Raw genomic sequence first — 23118 nt, 5'->3', positions numbered from 1 at the left:
TTATAAATACTCTATATTTATTTCAGTGGTTCAATGTGTCAACCATTATCATTGATAGTGAAATTTTGTGTGGGTTCCGAATTTCAATGGCAGTCCCACAAGTATTACCTGAATAGTACTGCTACCATTGTTTGCTTTTACTGCTTCAACAGGTGTACAGGAATAATTTTTGCCGCATGATAAGTCATAACTGTGATGTTATCATAATGTAGCAATAGTATTTTTCAATATGACCTTGTTGAAGTTTAACCCTCATCTCAAATAACATCTTTTTTTAACTAATTTAAAGGTTGACCTGCACATGAGTATGTTGAGTAGTTATTATTAGGGATACCACTTTTTCACAATATAAAGAGATACCTAATTTGAAGGCTGTTTGCTCAACACCCATGCCCAAGGGGCTACTCTAACCTGCGACCTTTGAGTTAGCAGGCCAGCTTGTTACCCACCTGACTAACCCAGCCAGCTAGCTCACCAATTATCTGGGAATTTCATTGGTGAGTTTTGCTGGACACCCTGAAAAGGTCAAAAGATGCTTATGAAAGTCTATATTCTAGTGTAGCAACAATCAAGAAATGTATCAATAGGTATCTTCTAGGTATAAGAAAGAAAACTACCTCTCTTCTAACAGCAATTCACATGGTGACATGTTTTTCAGAGTATACAAACTTTTTGCAAATTTTGTGTTCACAAACTTGAATGAATGCCATATTTTCCTTCAACGGAACGGGGCATTTTGTACAAATGTATTTCTTAGCATAGAAAATTCAAATGAAAGTAATCATCATGCTTATGTTACATTAGTTCTTTTATGTAAGGAAATAGACAGGGTTTTATTGAAGTATGGACTATGTATTATTATAGTAGAAGCATTGTATTTTTAGACATTTGCATTACTCCTACATAAGGTTATATTTTATGAATTATTTTTTTCATTTCACTTGATCCTGTGGTCCATGGTTAATCTTTTCCTACTTTTTTTCTGTTAAGCCCCAGAGATCATCCCTGCATCAATCCCTCTCATACAGCAGCTCAGAGTTTCATGATGCCCGAGAATACCAGAATGGGGATGAGTCGGACAGTACCTCCTCAGGGGCGACGTTTAGCAGTGAAGATGAAGATGATGATGCTGGCAGCGTTACCAGTGAAAATAGTGATATCGGAGTTGGAGAATATTCTTCTTCGATGGGTCAGAGTATTTTCTATTCTCTTTAAATGCCTGAGTTCATAAAAAATTGTAGTGAACTCTTCCACCAGCCCTGAAATCATTTTAAAATCAAAGTCATGTTTAAACTGAAAGCAGTTTTCCTGCCTAGAGAAAATTGTACTGTGGAATTAAGGTTGGCATTGGAGCCCTTCCTCTTTCTTTGTTAGTTTCAGTTTGTGAATTTAATGTTAAACATGTTTTCATATTGGTTTTAATTATTTGTTGGAAAAACAAAAACAAAAGAAGCAATGCAATAACTCCATTGCTCCATTGAAAATGACAGTGTGTTGGCAATAGAGTGTAATTATAAGCAATTGAAGCAACTAGTTGGTGCACAGGAGTAATAGCGAGTTGACTCAGTTAACTAAGAGTAAAGGCAGGCATTTATGAGGTTCGGTAGAGTCCATTTGTGGGCTAAGCCCTGAATTCTCTCCATGCCTTTCCCACCTCCCTCTCCTCAAGCAAAATACTTTGTGAGGCTGAGGAAGGACTGTAAGGAAGGGGAAGAACAAATAAGGCAGAATAGATGAACTGGCTCTCTCTTGAAATTTGGTGCTGATGAGAGGCGGAAGTCTTTATCAATTTCCCTAGGTGAAGCACCCATTCTCCAAGAACTACTCTTCACCACCAGAGTTCTTTATTTCTTAGCAGGGAAGGCATCTTTCAACATTTTATTGGGTATCATTCCTTTCTCAACCTTAATGGCGAGGTATATACCTGTAGGTTGGTCTTTTTTTTCTTTTCATTGAGTTATACGCAGACATGTGGCGTTGCATCAATTGTTATCTCTTCCTTGAAAAACTTATCTTAAGTTAACTTCCTTCATTCATAATGCACAAAGAAAGAATCAAAGCCTTTGTGTTTCCACAGGAAAGAATTTTGTGTCGATTAGAAAAAAAAATTCCGTTATATCTACGTAAAAGAGATTTCCCCTTAATTTTCTGTTTGTTTTATGTGAGGTAGTGTAATAACATTGATTGGTGATTATTTGCAATGTTTTGAAAAATTGGTCCTATGTTATAATTGAAGTAGGGAAAACCATAATCCTCCATTGATGATTAATAAATAGTGTCTACATATAACCTCAAGAACATTTATGAGGCAAGCATTATAAAATGTGGCATATTTCAACACATTATTAGTGTTATGGGATGATTTACGTGACGGGAAAATTTATTCTTGTAAGGTACTATGCTTCTTCATTTTCTGACGAACTCTTGTCTCATACTCCTCGCAATTAAAAATCACTTTAAACTGCCAGAATTATTGGAACATACATCTTTCTTTGTTTCTTCTTCAATCGTGTCTTAACACAGGGTAGCCATCATTATCATGCTTACTGAAAAGAAGTATATCCATTCCCAATAAAACATTCCAAAAGAAGATATTTGGGAAAAATTGAATGCTATTAAAGTTAAGGCAAAGCTGGTGATGCCGTCTTTTGGCCCTCAGATTTTCTCCTCTAAATTGATGCATCATGGTGTCAGAAGAAAAAATTCCTTGTAAATTGTAATGCATCAATATTACTTGTTGAAGATAAAATGTTTTTAGGAGAGAAAAAGTAGTGTTCAATAAAAATTATAATTCCAAAGAAACTGCGGGAGATGCCGCAACAGTAACTTTTAACGTAGTCATCTGCTAATGTGCATTTCAATGCAACAATTTCAGAGTGCAAAAATCATTCGCCTTGAAATTGTTGCATTAAAAATTATAATATTAATTGTATAAAGATTTTTTCTAATCCACCATGAATCAGACATTTGCATTGATGTCAAGTTGTTGATAGTGTTTTTATGAAAGATGAATGTCACTCTTGGGCCATTTTTTGGTACACATTCCTCCCTTTTTGTACAGAGATATTATTTATAATATAAATATTTTTTAATTTATCATTCAGAGTCAATAGGCAGAAGTGAAAATTTGCATAGCTTAAGATGGCAATTGGATTATGAAAGTGTGAAGTATGCAAATGGCAAAAACAAGTCCAAAAAAACTGCAGGAGTTGTCGCGAGTGTAACTTTTAACAAATTCATATGCAAATGTGCTTAAAATGCAAAAATTTCACAGTGTAAAAATTATTTGAATTGATCGGGATCTTTGGAATGATTTTTACACTTTGTATTTGTTACATGGCGAAAACAAGGTCTACCTTACTGTATAACGTAAAGGTATATTTGACTATTTATTGAAAGATGGTTTAACTTGTGTCATTTAAATTTGTTGATTCTTAAAAACGAGTACTGGTCATTACAAGTAGTTTCATTTTGTCATATTTGAGTGCATCTAATTATTAGCGCATGTAATTACTTGTTCCAATTTCTTCTTTTGGCATTCCTCATTTTTATATCTGTCATGCTCCTATGCATTCAGGGAAAGGAATTCTTGGTGGTTATATGCATGAACTACATATGGTGAAAATTTACATGTCTTTATGTAAAGGGTTATTCCCGTTACATAAATAAATAAATAAACTAAAAGTCAGGATATCATCTTTTGTTTTCTTCTCTTGCTAAAAATAGAGGAAAGAATTCTCCTTAATTTTAATTTGAAAAGTTAAGAAATGAGTAATTAAAAATAATTAATTTCTTATGAGAAGAATCATGCCAAATACTTTTATATTTGTCCAAATTTTAGATAAATGGAAAGCATGGTTTGGTTACTTTATTTGGTCATTTTATGCCTGCAGAATTTTGGTTAATTCTTTTTAAGTTGCCCTATGCTTTATTTTCAACTTGCAGTTGTTAGTCGTGGCAACGAAAAATCTCAAGAAGCAAAGCACTTGTGTGAGCGAGCCGATCAAGACTCTCCTTGCTCCGAGTGGACCACTGTTGGCACGGAGTTGGAAATGCTGGAAGGTTCACCTGCATACTTTTACCGAGAGAGGCTTCCTGCTCCAAGGCCTCCCCTGGATGGCCTGCCGTCTGTTTGGAACCTTTTATGCCAAAATATTGGCAAGGATCTATCCAAAGTCTCCATGCCTGTTGCTCTCAATGAACCTCTAAACATGCTTCAGGTAATCAATTAGAATTTTATAACATATTTTCAAATTCTCTTGGTTCTCAAGTATTCAATCAAGACATTGGAATTTCTCAGCTTATGAGAAAGCTTACTCTTTCCTATTCTCATCTTGGGTTGATGAGGCAACCATCACATAGCATTTGTGCGTTGATATATCTATTAAAAGCATTAAATTATTTCAAAATTAATGATGCTGTAAAAATTATGTATAATAAATATAATAATGTAAATATATACAAAATACAATGCATAAGTTGGTGGAAATTTAGTATAAAAGTTCAGAAGTATCAAATTAATGTACCTTTAGGTTGCATGCAGGGTTTGTCCCTTTCTGTTCTTCAAAAGGTGTTGATAGTTTGTGATTATTAGCTTCAATGTAAAGCATTACATTTCTGATATTTGGCTAAATTGTAAGGGATTAACAATCCTTTGCAAAGTAACCAATGGGGGAGGGGGAGAGAGTAATGAAAAGGTTGAACACAATTTTTCACACGATGGCCTTGCTCTGTAAACCAGTGTGCATGTGCAAGTATATTGATTTTTTAATGGGCACACCACAGGGTTACTGCATGGAGTTAGAGGATTTAGGGAGTGGGGAGTGGATAAGGGTTTAGGGAGTGGGGCCCATGGCAATTTAACTCAAGGAGGTAGTTGGTGGTAAAGGGAGGGATCTCAATTGCATACTCTGTCACAGAAGGATCCTGGGGATGTCAAGAGGATAGTAAATTTGATATGATTGAGGGGGGAGGGTGTTGTCCTGACAGGGTCAATGGAGCTGAGAGAAGTGGAGATGGTGAGGAAATCATTGGACTCATTATTTTCGAGCAGTTTAATCTGAACTGTATTGAAATTAATATTTTTGTTTTGTCTTATGGAGTCAGTTTTTTAAATCGCTTAAAATGGCACCATAGCTGTTTATTAATTAATTTGGTTGTATCTCCAGCCAGAAATTTGGTAGATAATCTCCAGATGGCTTAGGGCTCTCCATTGGAGACAGCTACGGGTAGATTGGCAAGGCTCCTGTGATGTTGCTAGCCTATCTTACTTTTAAGAGATTATTATTATTATTATTATTACTTTTTATTTGCCCAGAGATCACAATACAAAAATACCAGGTGGGTGAAGTATGTACATGATATAAGGCACGTCAATGAGGAGCAAAGACACAGGCTCAGTTAAGATACATAAAAGAATAGATGCTCATAGTTACATAAGTGTTTGGTACAAACCCATGAACATCGGCTGTAACATGCACATACAATATCAAATTCAGAAAAATCATTGATCACAAACATGAATCAGACCATTACCATTGCTAGAAACTAAAAGTATGAACTTACTGGTCGGGAATATTGTTGAGAATGGTGAGGTTAGGTCCACATCTTTAAGAGCATGTAGAGTAATAGAAGGTGACGAGATTGATGTCTATATATTACGCATAAATTATGTCATGAGTTAATGAGCACCAGATTTTTTCCTATTATGAGTATGATATTTCATAAATTCCAAAGGAACTGCGGGAGATGCTGCAACAGTAACTTTTAGTGGAGTCATCCACTAATGTGTATTTCAATGCAGCAATTTCAGAGTGTAAAAATCATTGACCTTGACTGGGATTCAAACCCGGATCCCTCAATACCCGGTCAAGTGCTTTAGCCAGTTAAGCTATTGAGGTGTCCTCTAAAAACTCTGAAATTTTGGAGTTTAAGAGTTTAAGTGGATGCCTCAATAGCCTAACTGGCTAAAGCACTCGCCCGGACATTGAGGGATCCGGGATCGAATTCCGGTCAAGGCAAATAAGTTTTATGAAAACCTCTTATTTGAAGGTACTTAAAGGATGACACCCAAAGTGAGAGGAATTTGAAAGTATCAAAGAGCAGGATGTCACATCAATAAAAACCAAATATTACATACAAGTTGATGTAAATATTAATAATCTGCTCCCTGTGTATGGCAAATACTGCAACTGATGGGTGATATTAATGCAAGTTGAGACATTTGATTGATATTTATTCTCATTGTGAGGGAAGAGTCATTAAATAACAGCAGTACTATCTCAAATGCAATAATGCATACATGCATTCATTTGATTTCTTTGGTAAGAGTGTGTAAAGAACTTTCTTGAAAATGCTGTATTGCCCGGCTCGAAAGATTTCCTTTTTTTACTTCAACATGTGCTTTAAAATCAGCCTGTATCTTATGGGCCAGGTGCTGGCCCATACATCGTATCATATCGTATGGGCCTGATTTAACTTTGAGATATAATCATAAGCTGATTCACCAGAAAAATACTTACTATCACACTATAACAAAGTCGATTATATCACTGTTTTGAGTTGGTGATAAGAAACTGAGCTTTAAAAATTTCGTTAAAAGTACTAACTTGAAATATCCCCAAGTGAATTCTAAACACTTAAATAAGTTTAGTTACATTTCACATGTGGTGCTGTAGTGAAACTTGATATGCGTAGGGTTAATTGGGATGTCACCCCTCTGCTACCACGTAAATACATTGTATCTTTCACAATAAATTCAGAGTCTATAGGCATTTAACCTTAATTAGTATGCGAGTTTCATAAAGGCAAAGAAAATGGATGCTATTTAATACAAATTTTGAAAATATAAATATGAAGGCAGAAACTAAGGATGACATAAAAAAGTTAAAATGATAATAATCTCATGGGATCTTAAGAGAGAAGACCATCATACAATTATAGCATTTTAGCTTCAATTTGTGAATTATGCATCAGGACACAGACACAAGGCGGCTAGCTGTAAGGAGTTTTGGTGCAGTGATGATGAATTTCAAGATTCAATGATGAATTAAGGTTGATGTATGTGTAGATGAAATTTTTTCAATTTAACAATTTGGAAGACCTCAAACAATGACATCAATGTAATTGAAAATTACATACTAATGGAAGACAAACAGAAGATAATGGCCCCTCAGTAGTGAAAGGAGTAAACATGAGGTAGTTGGAGAAATTGTAATCTATTGCTGGGGCATCAGGCGGAGAAGAGTTCATGTACATATACATTTATAATGTACCATACTCTTCATAATTGGCATGTGATATCCTTTGCTGCAGAGAAAATATGGGAAAAGGGATGAAATTTCCTAATTTTTTCCTGTTTCCTTCTTTTTGAGTTGCTTATGATTTTCTTTCGCCCATGGAATACTTATATATCTATAATAAGGTTGCATGTCTGTAAAAAAATATATTTTAGTTATGCTTTGGGCCTCTTTATGGTATTGTGAGATGAAACTTATTCTTTTGTACCAAATGGTATGTATGCATTTATATGTTCATAATCACTCATATACCGTCAATCAACTGGTTATGAAAAAAGGCATTTCTTCCTTCTCTTCAGAGACTATGTGAAGAACTGGAATACAGTGAACTTCTGGATGCAGCCAGTGAAGAGAAAAACCCTCTAGAGCGAATGGTCCTAGTGGCAGCATTTGCTGTTTCATCTTATGCTTCTTCTTTGTCACGAGCTGCCAGCAAGCCTTTCAACCCTATTTTGGGAGAAACTTATGAATGTGTTCGACCTGACCGTGGCTTCAGATTTTTAGCAGAACAGGTAAAGCTGAAATCAGGATGGTCTTCTTGGATATAACTATGATGAGATCCTAGAATTATTAGCGTGATGACTTTTTTTCAGTTGGGTAGTGTCCCCATGGACTCAAACCATGGTATGGTGCTTGTGCACAAGGGCTTGTGCATTCTAATGAACCCTAGAGCTGTGCTGGCAGGAGCAATAATAATTGCTCCGTGTTAAGCCACCTATATAATTAGTCGAAGTGAAAGTTAAACCATTGAAATTGTGCATTATTCAGGTGTCTATAAGTCAGACCTAAAGATGTCGTCTGTAATTCAGGGTTTCTGCATCTTTGTCCTACAAACTGTTCCACAAGTTTTTTGTTTTGTTTTGGGGTAGTGTTGGGAAGTGGAATAAGACAGGGGTATCTATTATCACCCGAGCTTTTCAATGTATGTGTGGAGGAAATGAAGAGGCTTTGGAAGAACTGGATAGGGGAATGAAAGTGTGTCAAGTTGATAAAATCCATTAGGTTTGCTGATGATCGAGCTTTAGTGAGTCAGCCAGCCAAAGGGTTCCAATAATTTCTGAGGGCATTAGAAAATCTGTATGATAGGTATGGGATGAGAATCAATGTAAAAAAGGGAGGTTACATGGTTTTCAAGAAAGAGGAAGGCTAAGTTAAATAGTAAAAGAGGAGTTTATAAACTATTGCAGGTGCAAACAGTTAACATATCTTGGTTGTGTTTTGGACTGAAATGGTAAAATTAGTAGGGTAGGATAATTGCTTTATGCAAAGAAGCTTTCTCAAAGATGGGGAAATAGACGACAGGGATATTGAATAAGGATGTTAAAGAAAGCTTAGTGAGAACTTTGATGTGCAGTGTGGTTTTTTATGATGCAGAAACAACCCTTGAAGTATGATGATAAGCATACATATGAGATGTGTATGTGGAGAAGGATGGGAAAGGTAATAATATAATAATAATAATATACTTTATTCATCTTATAATCATATTCACATATGTTAGATGTCGTCATTTAGGAACATATAGTTGTTCCTAGATAATATAGTATACAGCACAATATACAATCACATAAAATACTTATTTGAAAATATTTGCATACATACACCTAGTATTCTACTCATGCTAGACCTTATAATTTTAGGCTAGTAAAGTCGAGCTCATAATACTCCTCTATTGAGTATAAAGGATTGGAGGGAAGCCAATCACGCAGCACCCTGCGGAACACTACATTGCGGGCTGACTTTACAGATTTTGGAAGCATACTAAACAATTTGATAGGTAGACCTTCAACTTTGTAAGTCCTATCTAGCCTACAGTATGGAAAATCCATATTAGACTTTGCTCTGGTGTTATGGCTGTGAACGTCAGCCCTAGTGGAGTACATACTCGTATTTTCTTTTACATGAACTAATGAATAGAATATATATAAATTGTAGATAGTCATAATTTTTAAATTTAAAAAGAGAGGTCTACAGTGTTCAAGTGGACATGAATTAGATAAGGTACGGACTGCCTTTTTCTGCATCACAAAGATTAGCTTAATATCAGATGCATGCCCCCAAAGTCTAATGCCATAAGTAATATGTGAGTGAAAGAATGCATAGTAGGCATTAATTAAGTAGTCCTTACTAACATATAATTTCAATTTCCTGAGCAGAAATAAGGCTCGGGCAAGTTTCTTCCTAATGTATAGAATATGAGTACTCCATGTTAACTTGGAGTCTATATAAAATCCCAGTAGTTTCACAGGGACAGTATCCGGTGTAGCACATTTTAGGGTACATATAAGATGCTGAGTTTTAATGGGATTCATAAGGAGATTGTTGGCAGAAAACCAGTCCACTGCCTTTTTAAGTATAATAGGAACTCTATTCATCGCATGAACTGGAAGGAATACAAACTTAGAATTACCAGGCATGGTTGGGGAGGCGTCTGGTCAAAAAATCCAAAATAATGCTGGGAATTAGGGGTGGTTATCATTGTTTATAAACTAGTTCTGTGTTGTAATTGTAAAAACAATTCTCCTCCTTTGATCATGTGCTGGTTAAATATTTAAAATTTAGGGAGTAATTCTTATCCTTGAAATTTGATTGAAATTTCAAAGGGTAGTGCATGATAATGGTCCAAAACCTACCTTAACCAGTAGATTACCTATATGTTAACTGCATAATGTATGAAAATGAGTATATGAGCTGTGAACTGAATACAAACGTATACTTTAACATCCAATCATGGGCTTAAATTCTAATTTGGACTTTGTAGGTGTAGGTAGGACAGGGAAGATTTAGGGCAGCCAAGGTCTCCATTAGATTTTTGGTGCTTTCTTTCAGTTTCAATATTTGTAATTTATTTTGTTAGGTCAGTCATGTAAACCTAACTGAAATAAATCGTTGGCAAGTATATCCTGGTGAAAAAGGCATAGGTAAAGGTGGGATGAAGTTAATAATTAGTGAGAAAGCTTCATTTGCCTTCAGCCCCATCCCCCTCAATGTCAACCTGGTAGAGCCCATGATGCAAAATACTAGTATGACCCATCCCAGTACATGGAGTATTTATCATTATTTTTTTCTCAGGTCAGCCACCATCCGCCCATAAGTGCATGCCATGCAGAATCTCCTAATTTTGTCTTTTGGCAAGATGCACGGATTAAAACTAAATTCTGGGGAAAATCCATGGAGTTTCAACCCACTGGTAAGTGCAGATAGAGGTACTTACAAACAGGATATGATTTGATGACCTGGTTGACAGTCAATTGTTTGGAAATGAGGGAGAGCACGCTATAAGTTTGTCCCATGGCCACTTACTACCTTGATCAAAAAGTTCCCGGCATTTATTCAGAAAATTAAAAATACAAGTTTATTCATCTAAATCTATATTGTCCCCTTCAAAGTAATCCCCATCGACTGCAACACACTTATGCCAGCGCTTGATCCAATCCTCGAAACATTTTTTATATTCGGTTTTCGGTATGTCCATCAGTGCTTCCTGCGATTTTTCCATTACTTCCTCTCGGCTGCTAAAACGCGTTCCCCGTAATGGTTTTTTAACTCGATTGAACAGAAAGAAGTCACAGGGAGCCAAATCAGGTGAATTCGGTGGCTGTTGGATGGTATTTGTTGCATTTTTCGTCAAAAAATTACGAATAATGATAGCACTGTGCGACGGTGCGTTATCATGGTGCAAAATCCACGAGTTTTCTGCCCACATTTCTGGTCTCTTTCGGCGAATTGCTTCACGCAAACGTCTCATAACGCCCAAATAATACTCTTTGTTTACTGTCTGGCCTTCTGGCAAAAATTCATGATGCACTACACCGTTGTAATCCATGAAAACCGTCAGCATTGCCTTCTTTTTTGACTGAAAACGACGTGGTTTTTTTGGTCTCGGCTCATTTGGTGAACGCCATTCACTTGCCTGATGTCTGGATTGCGTGTCGTACTCATAAACCCACGTCTCGTCTCCAGTAATGATCCTTTTGATGAATGTGGGATCGGGTTCAGCCTCGCAAATCATGTCTTTTGCGACGTCAACACGGTCTCTTTTTTGCATGAAATTGAGGTCTTTTGGCACCAACTTTGCTGCTACACGACGGAAACCCAAATCATTAACCACAATGTCTTGGGCGGATCCATAGGCAATGTTCAAGTCCTCCGCTATTTCTCTGATGGTTAATTTGCGGTTATTGACCAACATTTCTTTTACTTTATCAATTTTTTCACCGACTTTCGATGTCGATGGTCTGCCACTGCGTTCATCATCTTCGATTGACTCACGACCACTTCTGAACCGCTCGTGCCACTGGTAAACGACCGTTTTTTTTAGAGAATCGTTGCCGAAACACTTTTCCAACATTTCCAACGTCCGTGCGCCACTAAATCCGTTTTTTACGCAAAATTTAATACAAGTTCGTTGTTGCAAATTTAAATCCATTTCTGCAATTGTAAAAAATCGCCAACACACACAGAGATAGATGTACTCTTGGCTACGTAACTTTTGCAAATGTCAAGTTATGACACTAAGATTTAAAGGGAATATCAACAACAAATGTACCAATTTAACAAAAAAAACAGAACTCAAATCGGAACGATGGGAGCGCCACACGGTGGTTATTCCGGGAACTTTTTGATCAAGGTAGTATATACAGAGTAATGCAGCGGCTTTATAATTTAATTTGTTATCTTTGCATAAGAGATCTGGACAAATAAATTATTATTATATCAGCAGTAGCTTTATTTGTGTGTAGAATAAATAAATTTGCATGGAGTCATCAAAAAGGAAATAAAAAGGGTACATTACAGAAAATAGTACTATTAAATTATATATGGAATACAATAAACAAAGTAATTAAAATGCAGTATGAAGATAATAATTTACTGCCTGCAAATTTTATTTAAAAAAAGGTAAATTGATAATGAATAGCAAACAAGCAGTTATGTAATTATTTTTGCTATTAAACCTGATTGCTCATAGAAATACCAAAAATTGTCCAGAAAATGGAATGGCAGATTCAAAACATTACGTTGCCAGAAGAGGAAAGATAGCAAGAGTCAGTCCTCAGGTGTTATATTCACAAATGAGCTTGTGGAAAATATTAAACAGTGGCATACAGAAAATCTGATGTATTTAGTTTAACATGCTGCAGTTTCAGGTAGTACTTTCAGGATCTATCAGTCAATGTGGTGAAATTTTATTTTTTATAGAAGCTTGAGTTAATAGGAGTAAGGAAAATGAATTTAATTGCCAGTTGATTTTTTTCTTGAATCAGAAGAAAAGTCATCACAAATTAAAGTATTTCTTAAATGGTTGTAAAAACTAAGAGCCAGCTGTTAGATGAGCTTAAGTTTGATGAATTTGGAATGTTTTTAAAGCTTGTACATGCTGGAAGTTTGAATAGTGATTCCAGATTAAATTTTCATCTTTTTGATTTACACTTATTATTCTTGCTTCAATTTTATTTTAATAAAAATGTATGAAAAGTCAGAGAGAATGTGTTTCCTTGAGAATTTTGTCGGTAGGATAGCTATGGCAAATAAATCACCCATGAATTATTATTTTTTTAATTGATATTTTATTGGGCATGAAGTAGGCATACAATAAAGTGAATGCATGAAGTTAAGATATAGTAAGTAAATATTGTGGGGTGTATGTTATAGCATGTTTTCAAAGTGCTTGTTGAGTGCAAGGACTGCCATTTTCAGACATTTCTACTGTGCTTGTTCATTGTTCAAATTATAATTCACCTTTTTCTTGTACTTAGGCAATGTCAATGTGCAGCTACCAAGATTTGGCGATCACTACCGATGGAACAAGGTGACCACATGTGTCCACAATTTATTTGGTGGTCAAAGGTGGGTTGATCAGTATGGCGAGCTTAGGATTCAGCTGGTGAAAGGAGCTGGCAACTATTCCTGTAAACTGACATTTGCCAAGGTGAGTTTATGCTTTGCATATTGGTGGATGTATTTTTTTTAATTCTTGGCTTGTTGTGTTTTTTCCACAGGAAAAGGACGAGGAAGCAATGGATTACTGAGGAAAGATTGATAGGAGAAGTAAATAAATAATTCAAATAAAGAGGAAAGCACAATAGGCTAGGTAATATAGTGGCAGTATTTTAGGGGAGGCTACCAACAACTGAGGTCAATTGTACCATTAGGGATGGACATGAAAGAATGAAGGGCGGAGAGAAACCCGGCGTCGGCATTAGCCGGCTCTTAACAAAAGGTGCCCAGGGGTCCGCAGCTTAACGTCCCATCCGATGGATGGCGAACTCAATCAAAGTGCTCTCCACAAAGCTTCTCGAGTAGGGATTGAGATACCACTGAAAAATATTCAATGCCGTTTGGATTCGAAACCAGGCCCTCTGGATGTGAAGCCAGTACGATAGGTACCGCACCATCTCAATCCCCACTAGTTAATATACTAAGGTGAGAAGTTAATAGGGTAAAAAGAGCATGGGGGAAAGATCAGAGCAAGGGTAAGGGTGATGTCAATGAGAATATCTTTAATTCCAGAATTCAGGAATACAAGAAAGAAAAACAGTGAAGGGAATGAAATCTAACAAAGCTGTGAAGATAGTTACTTAAGGGTTAAGAATACTCAAGGGTTTAAAAAATATTTAAGGGATAGTTTTTTATGGGCTTATTTGTAGTTCATGAGAGAGAAATTAGTTCAGAAGGCTATTCTGAAAGTACTGATTCCCATTCCAATAAAGTGGAAGGTGGCAGCATGTGGAGACCGTTGAACAATGTGTTTTTTAAAATTTTCCTACCACAAAGGTAGCTTAGATCATCAACAAAAAGGCGTAGAATAGGGATTATGATTACTTGTGGGAAGAAATTTAGGTTTAGAAAGAGGTAGGGGTTATGGGTGATGCGATTGCTGTAATGAGATCACTGATAGGTGGGAGTATAGATAACAAATAACAAATATTTGCTCCTTTATGTAACTCCAGAAGATGGTCAAACGAGTGAATTTAACTCAATTAATGAGCATATTGTGGAAGATAGGAGTAAACTGAAGCAACTTAATCTGAAACTCATATCTGTTTCACTATGCCCTAGTGAGGGGAGCAGACATGAGTATCTGTATGAGCATAGGAGTGAGACATAGTTTGCCATCATCATCCATGCTTTTCAACATATCCACAAAGGAAATAGTTAATAAAGGCAAAGAAAGGGTTGGGGTAAGAATAACAGCAGGCGGGAAACTCATCAAATCAGTTACATTAACTTGACGATCAAGTATTAATTAGCCAGTCAGCTAAGGAATTGTAATCAATGCTGAGAACATTACAGAATCAGAATGGTTCTGTATGTGGTGAGAATCAGTGGAAAGAATATGATACTCATGAAATTCTGAAGAAATAAGAAGACTAAGTTAAAAATGATTGTGGTAGGGTACTAACTAGTGCAGTTAGTACAGTAGTGCAAATATCTTAGAGATGGTCTTAATCAAAAGGACACCTTAGTAAGGGCATTAGAAGGGCTTTTTCAGGGTAAGAAACTTTCGCAAAGAGGAGGGAGTTAATGACAAGACCCTTGAAATGTAAAGGAAAAATAAATGATAACTTTGATATAGAGTATTGTTTCATATAGCTCAAGAGACTTGCTTATTTTGACAAGAAGATAAGTGTATGAGGTCTGTTCAAAAAGTATTTGCGAATTTCCCCAGATCTGCCCTCCCAGTGACTTTTCCTTGTTCCCAAAACTGAAGAGGTACATGAAAGGACGACACTATGCTACAATAGATGAGATAAAGACTGCATCAAAGAAGAAGCTGAACAAAATCACAAAAATGATTTTGGAAGTGCTTCGAGGATTGGAAAAAACATTGGCACAAGTGTATAATATCAAATAGGGATTACTTTGAAGGGGACGAAGTAGATATCCATGAATAAATAAATAATTTTTGAAAAAACACAAAAAGTCGAGATACTTTTTGAACAGATCTGGTGTGTTAATTGCTTATTAGATGTGGGAATGGAGAATAATGGACATAATAAATTTTGGCAGAAAGGAAAGTATACAAAGAAGTACGAGGCATGATGGGGAGGAGGGAAGGTTCCCGAAAGAAGTTCCAAAGAATGCAGAAAATATCGGATGATGGAATGTTATGGAAGACAGTGATGAATAGGGTTATGATGAGGGAACAAGGTAGAGAAAGGAAGAGAATTGGTATATGTATATAATCCACCCGATTTTGGACAGAAGGAAGGGAGAAAAATAAATGTAAATTGAGGAAATATTTATTGTAGTATAGACTGATGTGGTGTTTAATGTAGTGTTTGGTAGATGTTAGAAGGGTGTCAGTGGTTAGTCCATCAAGAAACTACAGTGAGCGGTAGATAACTATCATTAATAATGCGTGAATAGCAAAATTGAACAATGAGGCATAAATATTTCTTAGGATTTACAGCGTTAGGGTGTTTAGTTCAAAGGTCAAGTGTAAGTTTCTTGTGTCTGATGTTGAGTATTTTAGCTGTAGAAATTTTGGGTGTGAAAACATTTTTCTGTGGTTCTACTTCAAGTGAAAATTGCCCTTATTTTATTTTATGAGTGCACATTTTTAATATTTGAGTCCACATCTATTGTTTCCCTTCCTGCAAGTCATGTCCTTTCCTCTATTCTTGATACGTTTTGCTATCTGAAATGAAAACTGTGAAATGTGTTTGATTCTTGTCTAGTTAAACTTTGTAATTATTGAATTCCATGTGAATTTCAGGCAAGTTATTGGTCAGCCAAAAGACATGAGGTTTTTGGTTCAGTTCTTGATGGCCATGGAAAGGTTCTCCGGAAGTTACATGGGAAATGGAGTCAAGGAATGTTTTGTGGCAGTTCTCCTAATGTGAGAAATATATGGAAGCCGTGTAAGTGTACATTTTTCCTTACAATGCCATTGTTCATTTCCATTACTTCTCATTGTTACTTCTGCTGTGTTCTTTTTTGACAAATCTTCAAAGGCATGTGAAATAGGTCAGAGGGCTTTTTGAGGATGGAAGTTAGAAACAATCTCAGGAGATCCCATGTATATTAATAAAAAAATGTGCCCAGCATGATTCTGTGACCCTCCACATTACTACCCGTCTGCCATAGGTTTGTGATCAGCAAAAAAAATCTGTCAAGACATCACTAAAACGAAATTAGTTTAAATATATGTGAAAGCAAGTTTTATACATGTCCATATTAAATGATTTTGTAATTTTCCACGGACTTTATTTTATGGTACAATCTGTTTCACCAATTTGTGGTATCATCAGGTACTAGTTAAACATATAGCTGTTGAATAAACACCCTTTGGACAAAGGTTAGGATGGGGGGAAGTTGGAGGTGGGATGGGGTCGGTTAAAGGCCCGGTAAACACAACCCCATCCCATGTTTAATATCCCCCCTTTCCTTTGTTCAAAGGGTGTATATTCATCAGCTGTACGTGTAACTTGTACCTAATGCATTTGAACATGCCGCAAGTCGGTGAGACGTGCTGTACTCTTAAGTCTGTGGGAAATTACAAACTCATATAAAATGGGCATCAAACAAATCCACGAAGTGAAGCCTGAAAGCGTAAAGTATATACGTTTTATTCAAATCATTTTTGGGAAAATATTATTTCTGGATAGTGACCAAGTTTCATACAAATCAATTATGGGAGAATTTTTATTTCTGGATAGTAACCAAGTTTTGGGCATTTTTAAGGCTCCTAGTAATAATGTTTGAGAGACTGTTTTTTCTAACTAATTGAGATTCAATTCTCCAGATTTTTCTAAGGGATTTAGACTGTAATTATTTATGGTGAAGTCAATTTAGTTGTATGCAATAACTTTCTAGTTAAAGAAAATAGCATGAATATTATTATATAATGCATCTGATTGCGAGTGATGTTAAGCAAGGTAAAGTTTGTCTTTTTTTATTGTATCAATGAAATTATTTAATCTTTTGTTGCTTGTAAGTTTAATATCAGAACTGTATTACTGTATTTTCCCATCAATAACTCATGCGTTATCTATGCAAAAATATTCAGATGATTGAAAAAATGATGATGCCCGTTATGTAATAAAAATCGAAAAAATCCGAGCATAGACGTATTTTTACACACACACATCTGATATAGACGTATTTCTACACACACTAGATATAGTTTTTATGTGCATATATATATTTGTATACATACAGATGTGCAACATCTGTACCCGTTCAAGATAACTATGAAGCCCTGGGCGCACGGTATCTATACAAATTCATTATAACTTCTGTCAAAGTTCTGGGTGCACGTTATACATGAGATGCCCATTTTTGATGGGAAAATATGGTAAAAATGCATACACTTTACTTTGTTCAAGACCTATCATTTTCTCTGTACCTGTTAAATTTATTATGAATAATATATTTCTCTATTTTACCAATGCAATCACTTGATTTGCAGCTCCTTTACCAGAAGATAGTGAATTATATTATGGCTTCACAAAATTCGCAATGTCCCTGAATGAAATGGAGTATGGCCAACCAGATGTCATTGCCCCAACGGACACAAGACATCGACCAGATCAGAGACTCCTGGAGCAGGGAGACATTGCTGCAGCTGAGGAAATCAAGGCACAGCTGGAAGCCCAGCAGCGTGAAAGGAGACGACAGAATGAGTTGGAGGGGAGGGTCCACGAGCCACGATGGTTCAGGTGAGGTTTACTTCATTTATCCCACTTAATTATGAGTTTACTCATAAAAAGAGACGGGAACCGACCAGTGAGATGAAGGAAATGGTTTACATCAACAGGGAATGTTATAAATATATCATCTGGATGTATTTGGAATGAATGGTTGAGACATTAAAAAAATGTTTCTGAAAATGGTGACTGTGGCAGTTGGGGTGAATAACACACCACTAAATTACTCAAAATATTGGTTCATAATGGAAGGTATGTTTGGCTAGGAATTTGATGTGAGGTTTATATTAATCCCTGTTAGAAAAGGAATAAAGCATTCAATTAATGAGGAAATAGCATAATATTATGTTTAACTTCATACCTGGCAAAGTTAATGCAAAGAATCATGTGCAGGAATGATTTTAGAAAGGGAAGGCAAATTTTATGACTGTTTTGCAGTATTGGATTCATCAACTGAGAATTCAAAGATATAGTCAAAATTCCTCAGCTTGCTGGCCATGTATGAAAGATTTAGCAGAGTAAATTGGAAAAAGCTAAGGAGGTATTGCATATTATCAATGTGGATTGAAGTTGCTGGTGGCGGTGGGGTAACATCCTCGTCTACCAACCCAAAGGTTGCAGGTTCTATTCCTGTTTTGGTGAGATTTCCTCCACCTCTTGGGTGTGTGTAATCTTGTCCATTGTTATCATTGTTTATATACATACACACACACACACACACACACACACACACATACATATATATATATATATATATATATATATATATATATATATATATATATATATATATATTATTATACCAACTATGTGTTCCTACCTTCTTGCGATAAAATGAAGTATCTTTTGAGTTCATAGTTTATTTTTATAGATTAGTTAGTTTAAAACATATAATTAATTCACAGTGAAAAAATTGGTGCCAAATATTCTTTGTAAAACCAAATACAAATAGGCTTGTAGGTCATTTTATGGAGCCACTCATTATATCTTTTTGGCATCAATTGAGAGTTATTTGTTGGTTGAATCAGATGAATTATTTTTAAGTGTTTTGATACTTATGCCATTCTCACTTTTATCTTTCAGGAAGGTTAATGGCAATGGAGGAAATATGGATGAAGTTTGGGAAACTAACCATAGGTACTGGGAAATTCGAAAGAATCCGGGTTTTAAAGCTATACCATTTGAGCCATTATGGTAATTGTGGTGCTGAATGAACTGTTACCCTAATGTTACATTTATATTTATTACTATTCCAATTTTGCAAAATTCATGGTAATGTTACGTCTATCTTGGGATCTTGCTGTGGAGGTAAAAGAGAAATGTATTGTCGGTGAAATAGAATTCCTATGGTGAAGGAAATAAATTCCTTAAGGTCTGCATGCTTTAGAAGGTGTTAATGAATGAGTCAGAACCATCAGCCAGTACATATTTAAAGGTTCTTTTATATTTGATACATTGTTGCAATAAAAAAATCAGCTCCTTTCATGATACTTCATAGCTATGCCATATTCTGAATTGCATTTCAAACACATCAACAGTTTTCCTCCACATATTATGTAAAAAAAATAAGTACAAATGAAGTCATTTACAGTCACTATTTGGTGAAAAGGAAGGTATGTACTTAGAATTAGCCAAATTTTGTTGTTGGAATCATGAAATTGTAATTTCTTCTTATGTGAGCACACTAAAATTCAGTTTATTACTGAAATAAATTTTCTCTATGCATTCAGGGCTATCACATTATTTTCAGTTTTAGAGTAAAAAGTTTATGACAATAAGGCTTTTTTTTAATGAAGCATGATGTTAGTGTTTAAAATATCACGGCTGTTATTGATTGGGGTTGGAAGTATTTTGCTCAACCAAAATGCTTTTTCTGTAGAAAAAGTAAAGACATGGTGCATTGGCGGTGGTTACCTTATTAAGTATGATGATTAGAGTTCTCACATGCTGTGAATGTTTTAGTGTAGACAATACTTCAATTGTGATAGTTTCGTTGTTACCTTTTAATAGGAACTTGTTACTGCTTTCTATGCTAATGAATATCATGGATGTGTAGTAGGTCGTATGAAATCTTTTTGAAAGTTGTCCAAAAATTGTGACCTTATTTATGTTGTAAAAAATATTTATTTTACTCTTTATCTCATCATATATTTCTGTGCTTTCTTATATTTTCTGCTATGTGATAAAGTGCCTATAAGTGGATTACTTTTTAAAATTAAAAGAAAATAATTTAAATATTTATGAAAATGAACCATTTCACTGCATGCAATCGTGGTTCATTTGGTTGTGACTTAACACCATGAATCCAACTACCAAGTTGCTGTTGAATATTGTGTAAGCTTTTTTGATTTGATAGATGATGAATCGAGTGCCTGTGCCCCAATTCTTTCAGTGTTGAAGGGGATGTTATGATGTAAAATCAAATATAGTTTATCAAAATATGTTCAATAATTGTCATGTTGAAAATTAAGTTCCATTGTTTCATGCGAAATTCTAAGAAAGTATTTAGTGCTGTTTCCAGGACTGTTGTATAAAATTTTAATTTTTAAATCAATGGTTTGGAGTGGACAAAAGAGATCCCTCTCATGTTACCTAACTGAAAATATGTGTACATACTAATTAATTTGGTTGTCCTAATCCTAGGAATGAAATAATCAGTATTTTATTATGTACTTAATGAAGGTGGATGAGTTTAACTAAAGGTGTAAATGTTTTTATGTCATGTGCTTTATGTGCTCATGATTTTACATTTATGTGTATATTGTGCTTTAAGCAAAAATACAACTTATTGCCCGATGCTCTCCAAAACAAAGTTTTTCATTCATTGTCCACCTACCTAAACCGTAATACGAGTAGCCTACCTCATAACCATCCATTCCTTCACCTACTGCTGAACCCTAATCTCACATCACTATAAAATACTTCCTTCCAGGAACATCCGCGATTATATCCTCTAACTGATTGTATACCCTATCGACTTCTTCCTCCTTCTGATTGCTTGGTGGCATGTATGTATACCTGGAAAATGATAGAGTTCATCGGTTCTGCTTGTAATTTACCTGGGTGAAATTCTATCCGTTGCTTGCTCTTTGTTTACTACGATCCTTCCTACCTGTTTATTCAATATTATGGTAACTGCTCGTCGGCTCTCGTCCCCTCCACTGTAAATTACTCTATAACTATTACTCTAGTATTCCGCGCTATCCTTCCATCTCACCTCGCAAGTGTGTAGTCATAAATCACACCAATGGAATGTGTAGACTCGATCAAATACCCAGGCGTTACCCTCACTAACAACCTCCTCTGCCTGAAACACATAACGGGAAATATGTGGACAAGCTAAAAAAAAATTAGGATGTATTAGAAGGGTACTTGGTAAATGTGATAAAAAGGTCAAAAAGAAACGTTATCTTTCTCTGGTTAGGCCTCATTTAGAATATGCTGCAGGTATATGAGATCCCTACGAAGTTGGATTAATTTTCAAATAAATCTCTTGCATAACTTGTAATGAGGTCTTTTAGCAGTGATAATTATTTTAAGGCTATCTACTGGTTAAGGTAGGTTTTTCGCAGCTACTAAATAAATATTATGTGATTCCTATCAAAATACAAAATCCAGTATCCTACTCTACATCAGATCCCTCTTCATCTCTGAATACTTCCGTCCTCTCTTCATCTCATCCCTATCCTGTTCCTTCCCTTTCCTCGTTTGCCTAGCCGCAAACCCTCTCCTCGCCGCAAACCAGCTAACATCTCGCACACACGAATAATAAACGACCGTCACGCACTTTGCTCTGTAAAATGATAAGTATCAATTCAATAAAATATAAAACAGTTATCGCTACAGCTATAGAACAGCCGGTCACAACCATTCCACAATTGAATCTATACCTTAAGCGTTGACGTAGAGATTTGTTTTGCTGCAATGGGAATGTAATATTTACCGTTCATTTACTCGACATAATATCGTACTTTATTAGGTATGTAAGAGTGGATTTGGTCCAACTGGCATTTCATTAATAGGTTGGAGGGTTAGCTGGAGGATGCTGTTGGCTGGGGGAATGAATGCAGTTTTGTCTACGGGAGGGAGAGAGTTGAGTGTTGGCCGAAGATGGGCCCAAAATTCTTAGTATTTTCGAGTTTAATGATTTTCTGGAGCGCATTATTTATTAATCGGAATAAAATGAGATATGTACAAAACAACGATTGAAATAAGCTATTTCTCCTAACAAAACACAACCCAACATCCTACTCTCTCAACCCAGCCGTGTTCATATCTGTATACTACCTCCTTCATCCCATTGTCGATTAATTTGCGCTTCCTGCGTCCTCATCATTTCGCCCATAGCGTCTCGATAGCGAAGTCAATTCAAACTAATGCATGTTTAAATGTGAAATCAGAAAGAGCTGACGCGTAAATGGAATGAGTATTTTAAAAGTGGATTAAATGGAGCGGAACTGAGAAGCTGACAACAAATAAGATAACGAGAACATTTGGAGAATACACAAGGGATCGGCCTGAATATGTGGCATTTGTTATTAAATAGATAAAACATAATGATACAAAAATGCTTGAAGAATTATAAGTTTAGATAAATACGTAAAACATATCTCCGATATAGTAGCCAACGACCATACCACGATGAATACACCGGTTCTCGTCCGATCACCGAAGTTAAGCATCGTCGGGCCCGGATAGTACTTGGATTGGTGACCGCCTGGGAACACCGGGTGCTGTTAGCATTAATTTTTTCTCTTTTTTTGCCGTTTTTGTACATTTTGGTTGTTTTCATCTGTCTTCCGCCAGTTAGGACCTCATTCTCACAATTTTTGCGAGCAGTACGAAAAATGCATACGTATTGCTACTTACTTTCTGACATTTGTATACAATTTTATCTTCAGATTCGTCAACCCCCCTGTACCGTTTCTTCCTTCACTGCGTCTTCCTTTAAGTTCTTCGGCGATTTCAACAATTGAATATTCCCTTGTTTTTTCACGTGCAAACGTTTCCTAATTGTAAATCCTGATTTTTTTAAACACGTCGATGTTTCTTCATTTACCTTGCTGAATAAACCATTTTGGTTGGCCCTTTGGAATTACAACCTTTTATTTTGTACCAATGGTAAACTACGTTAAAAATACGGGGGCTGTTTGGAACTATCCAACCAC

General features: G+C 35.8%; 1 protein-coding gene and 1 non-coding gene across 5 annotated transcripts in view; both read left to right on the top strand.

Annotated features, from left to right (window-relative positions):
- Nucleotides 1-20762, top strand: part of LOC139694316 (oxysterol-binding protein-related protein 3-like) — a 63535-nt gene extending 42773 nt beyond the window's left edge. For all 4 annotated transcript variants that reach the window (XM_071592799.1, XM_071592800.1, XM_071592797.1 and 1 more), the window contains 8 exons: nt 991-1189; nt 3946-4220; nt 7598-7810; nt 10371-10488; nt 13055-13227; nt 16018-16162; nt 17713-17962; nt 19034-20762. In XM_071592799.1, coding sequence (XP_071448900.1) covers nt 991-1189; nt 3946-4220; nt 7598-7810; nt 10371-10488; nt 13055-13227; nt 16018-16162; nt 17713-17962; nt 19034-19148 — 1488 coding nt within the window. In that variant the 3' untranslated portion in view covers nt 19149-20762. The remainder of the gene's footprint in view (nt 1-990; nt 1190-3945; nt 4221-7597; nt 7811-10370; nt 10489-13054; nt 13228-16017; nt 16163-17712; nt 17963-19033) is intronic.
- Nucleotides 20763-22573: 1811 nt separating this feature from the next.
- On the top strand, nt 22574-22692 carry LOC139694457 (5S ribosomal RNA). The gene has a single exon (XR_011702139.1). It is a non-coding gene; the product is annotated as a 5S ribosomal RNA (ribosomal RNA).
- Nucleotides 22693-23118: the final 426 nt, after the last annotated feature.

Source organism: Hetaerina americana, unplaced genomic scaffold, assembly GCF_022747635.1.
Source record: "Hetaerina americana unplaced genomic scaffold, ioHetAmer1.1.p SCAF_5, whole genome shotgun sequence".
Classification (NCBI taxonomy): domain Eukaryota; kingdom Metazoa; phylum Arthropoda; class Insecta; order Odonata; family Calopterygidae; genus Hetaerina; species Hetaerina americana.
This window is presented reverse-complemented; position numbering and strand designations above follow the sequence as displayed.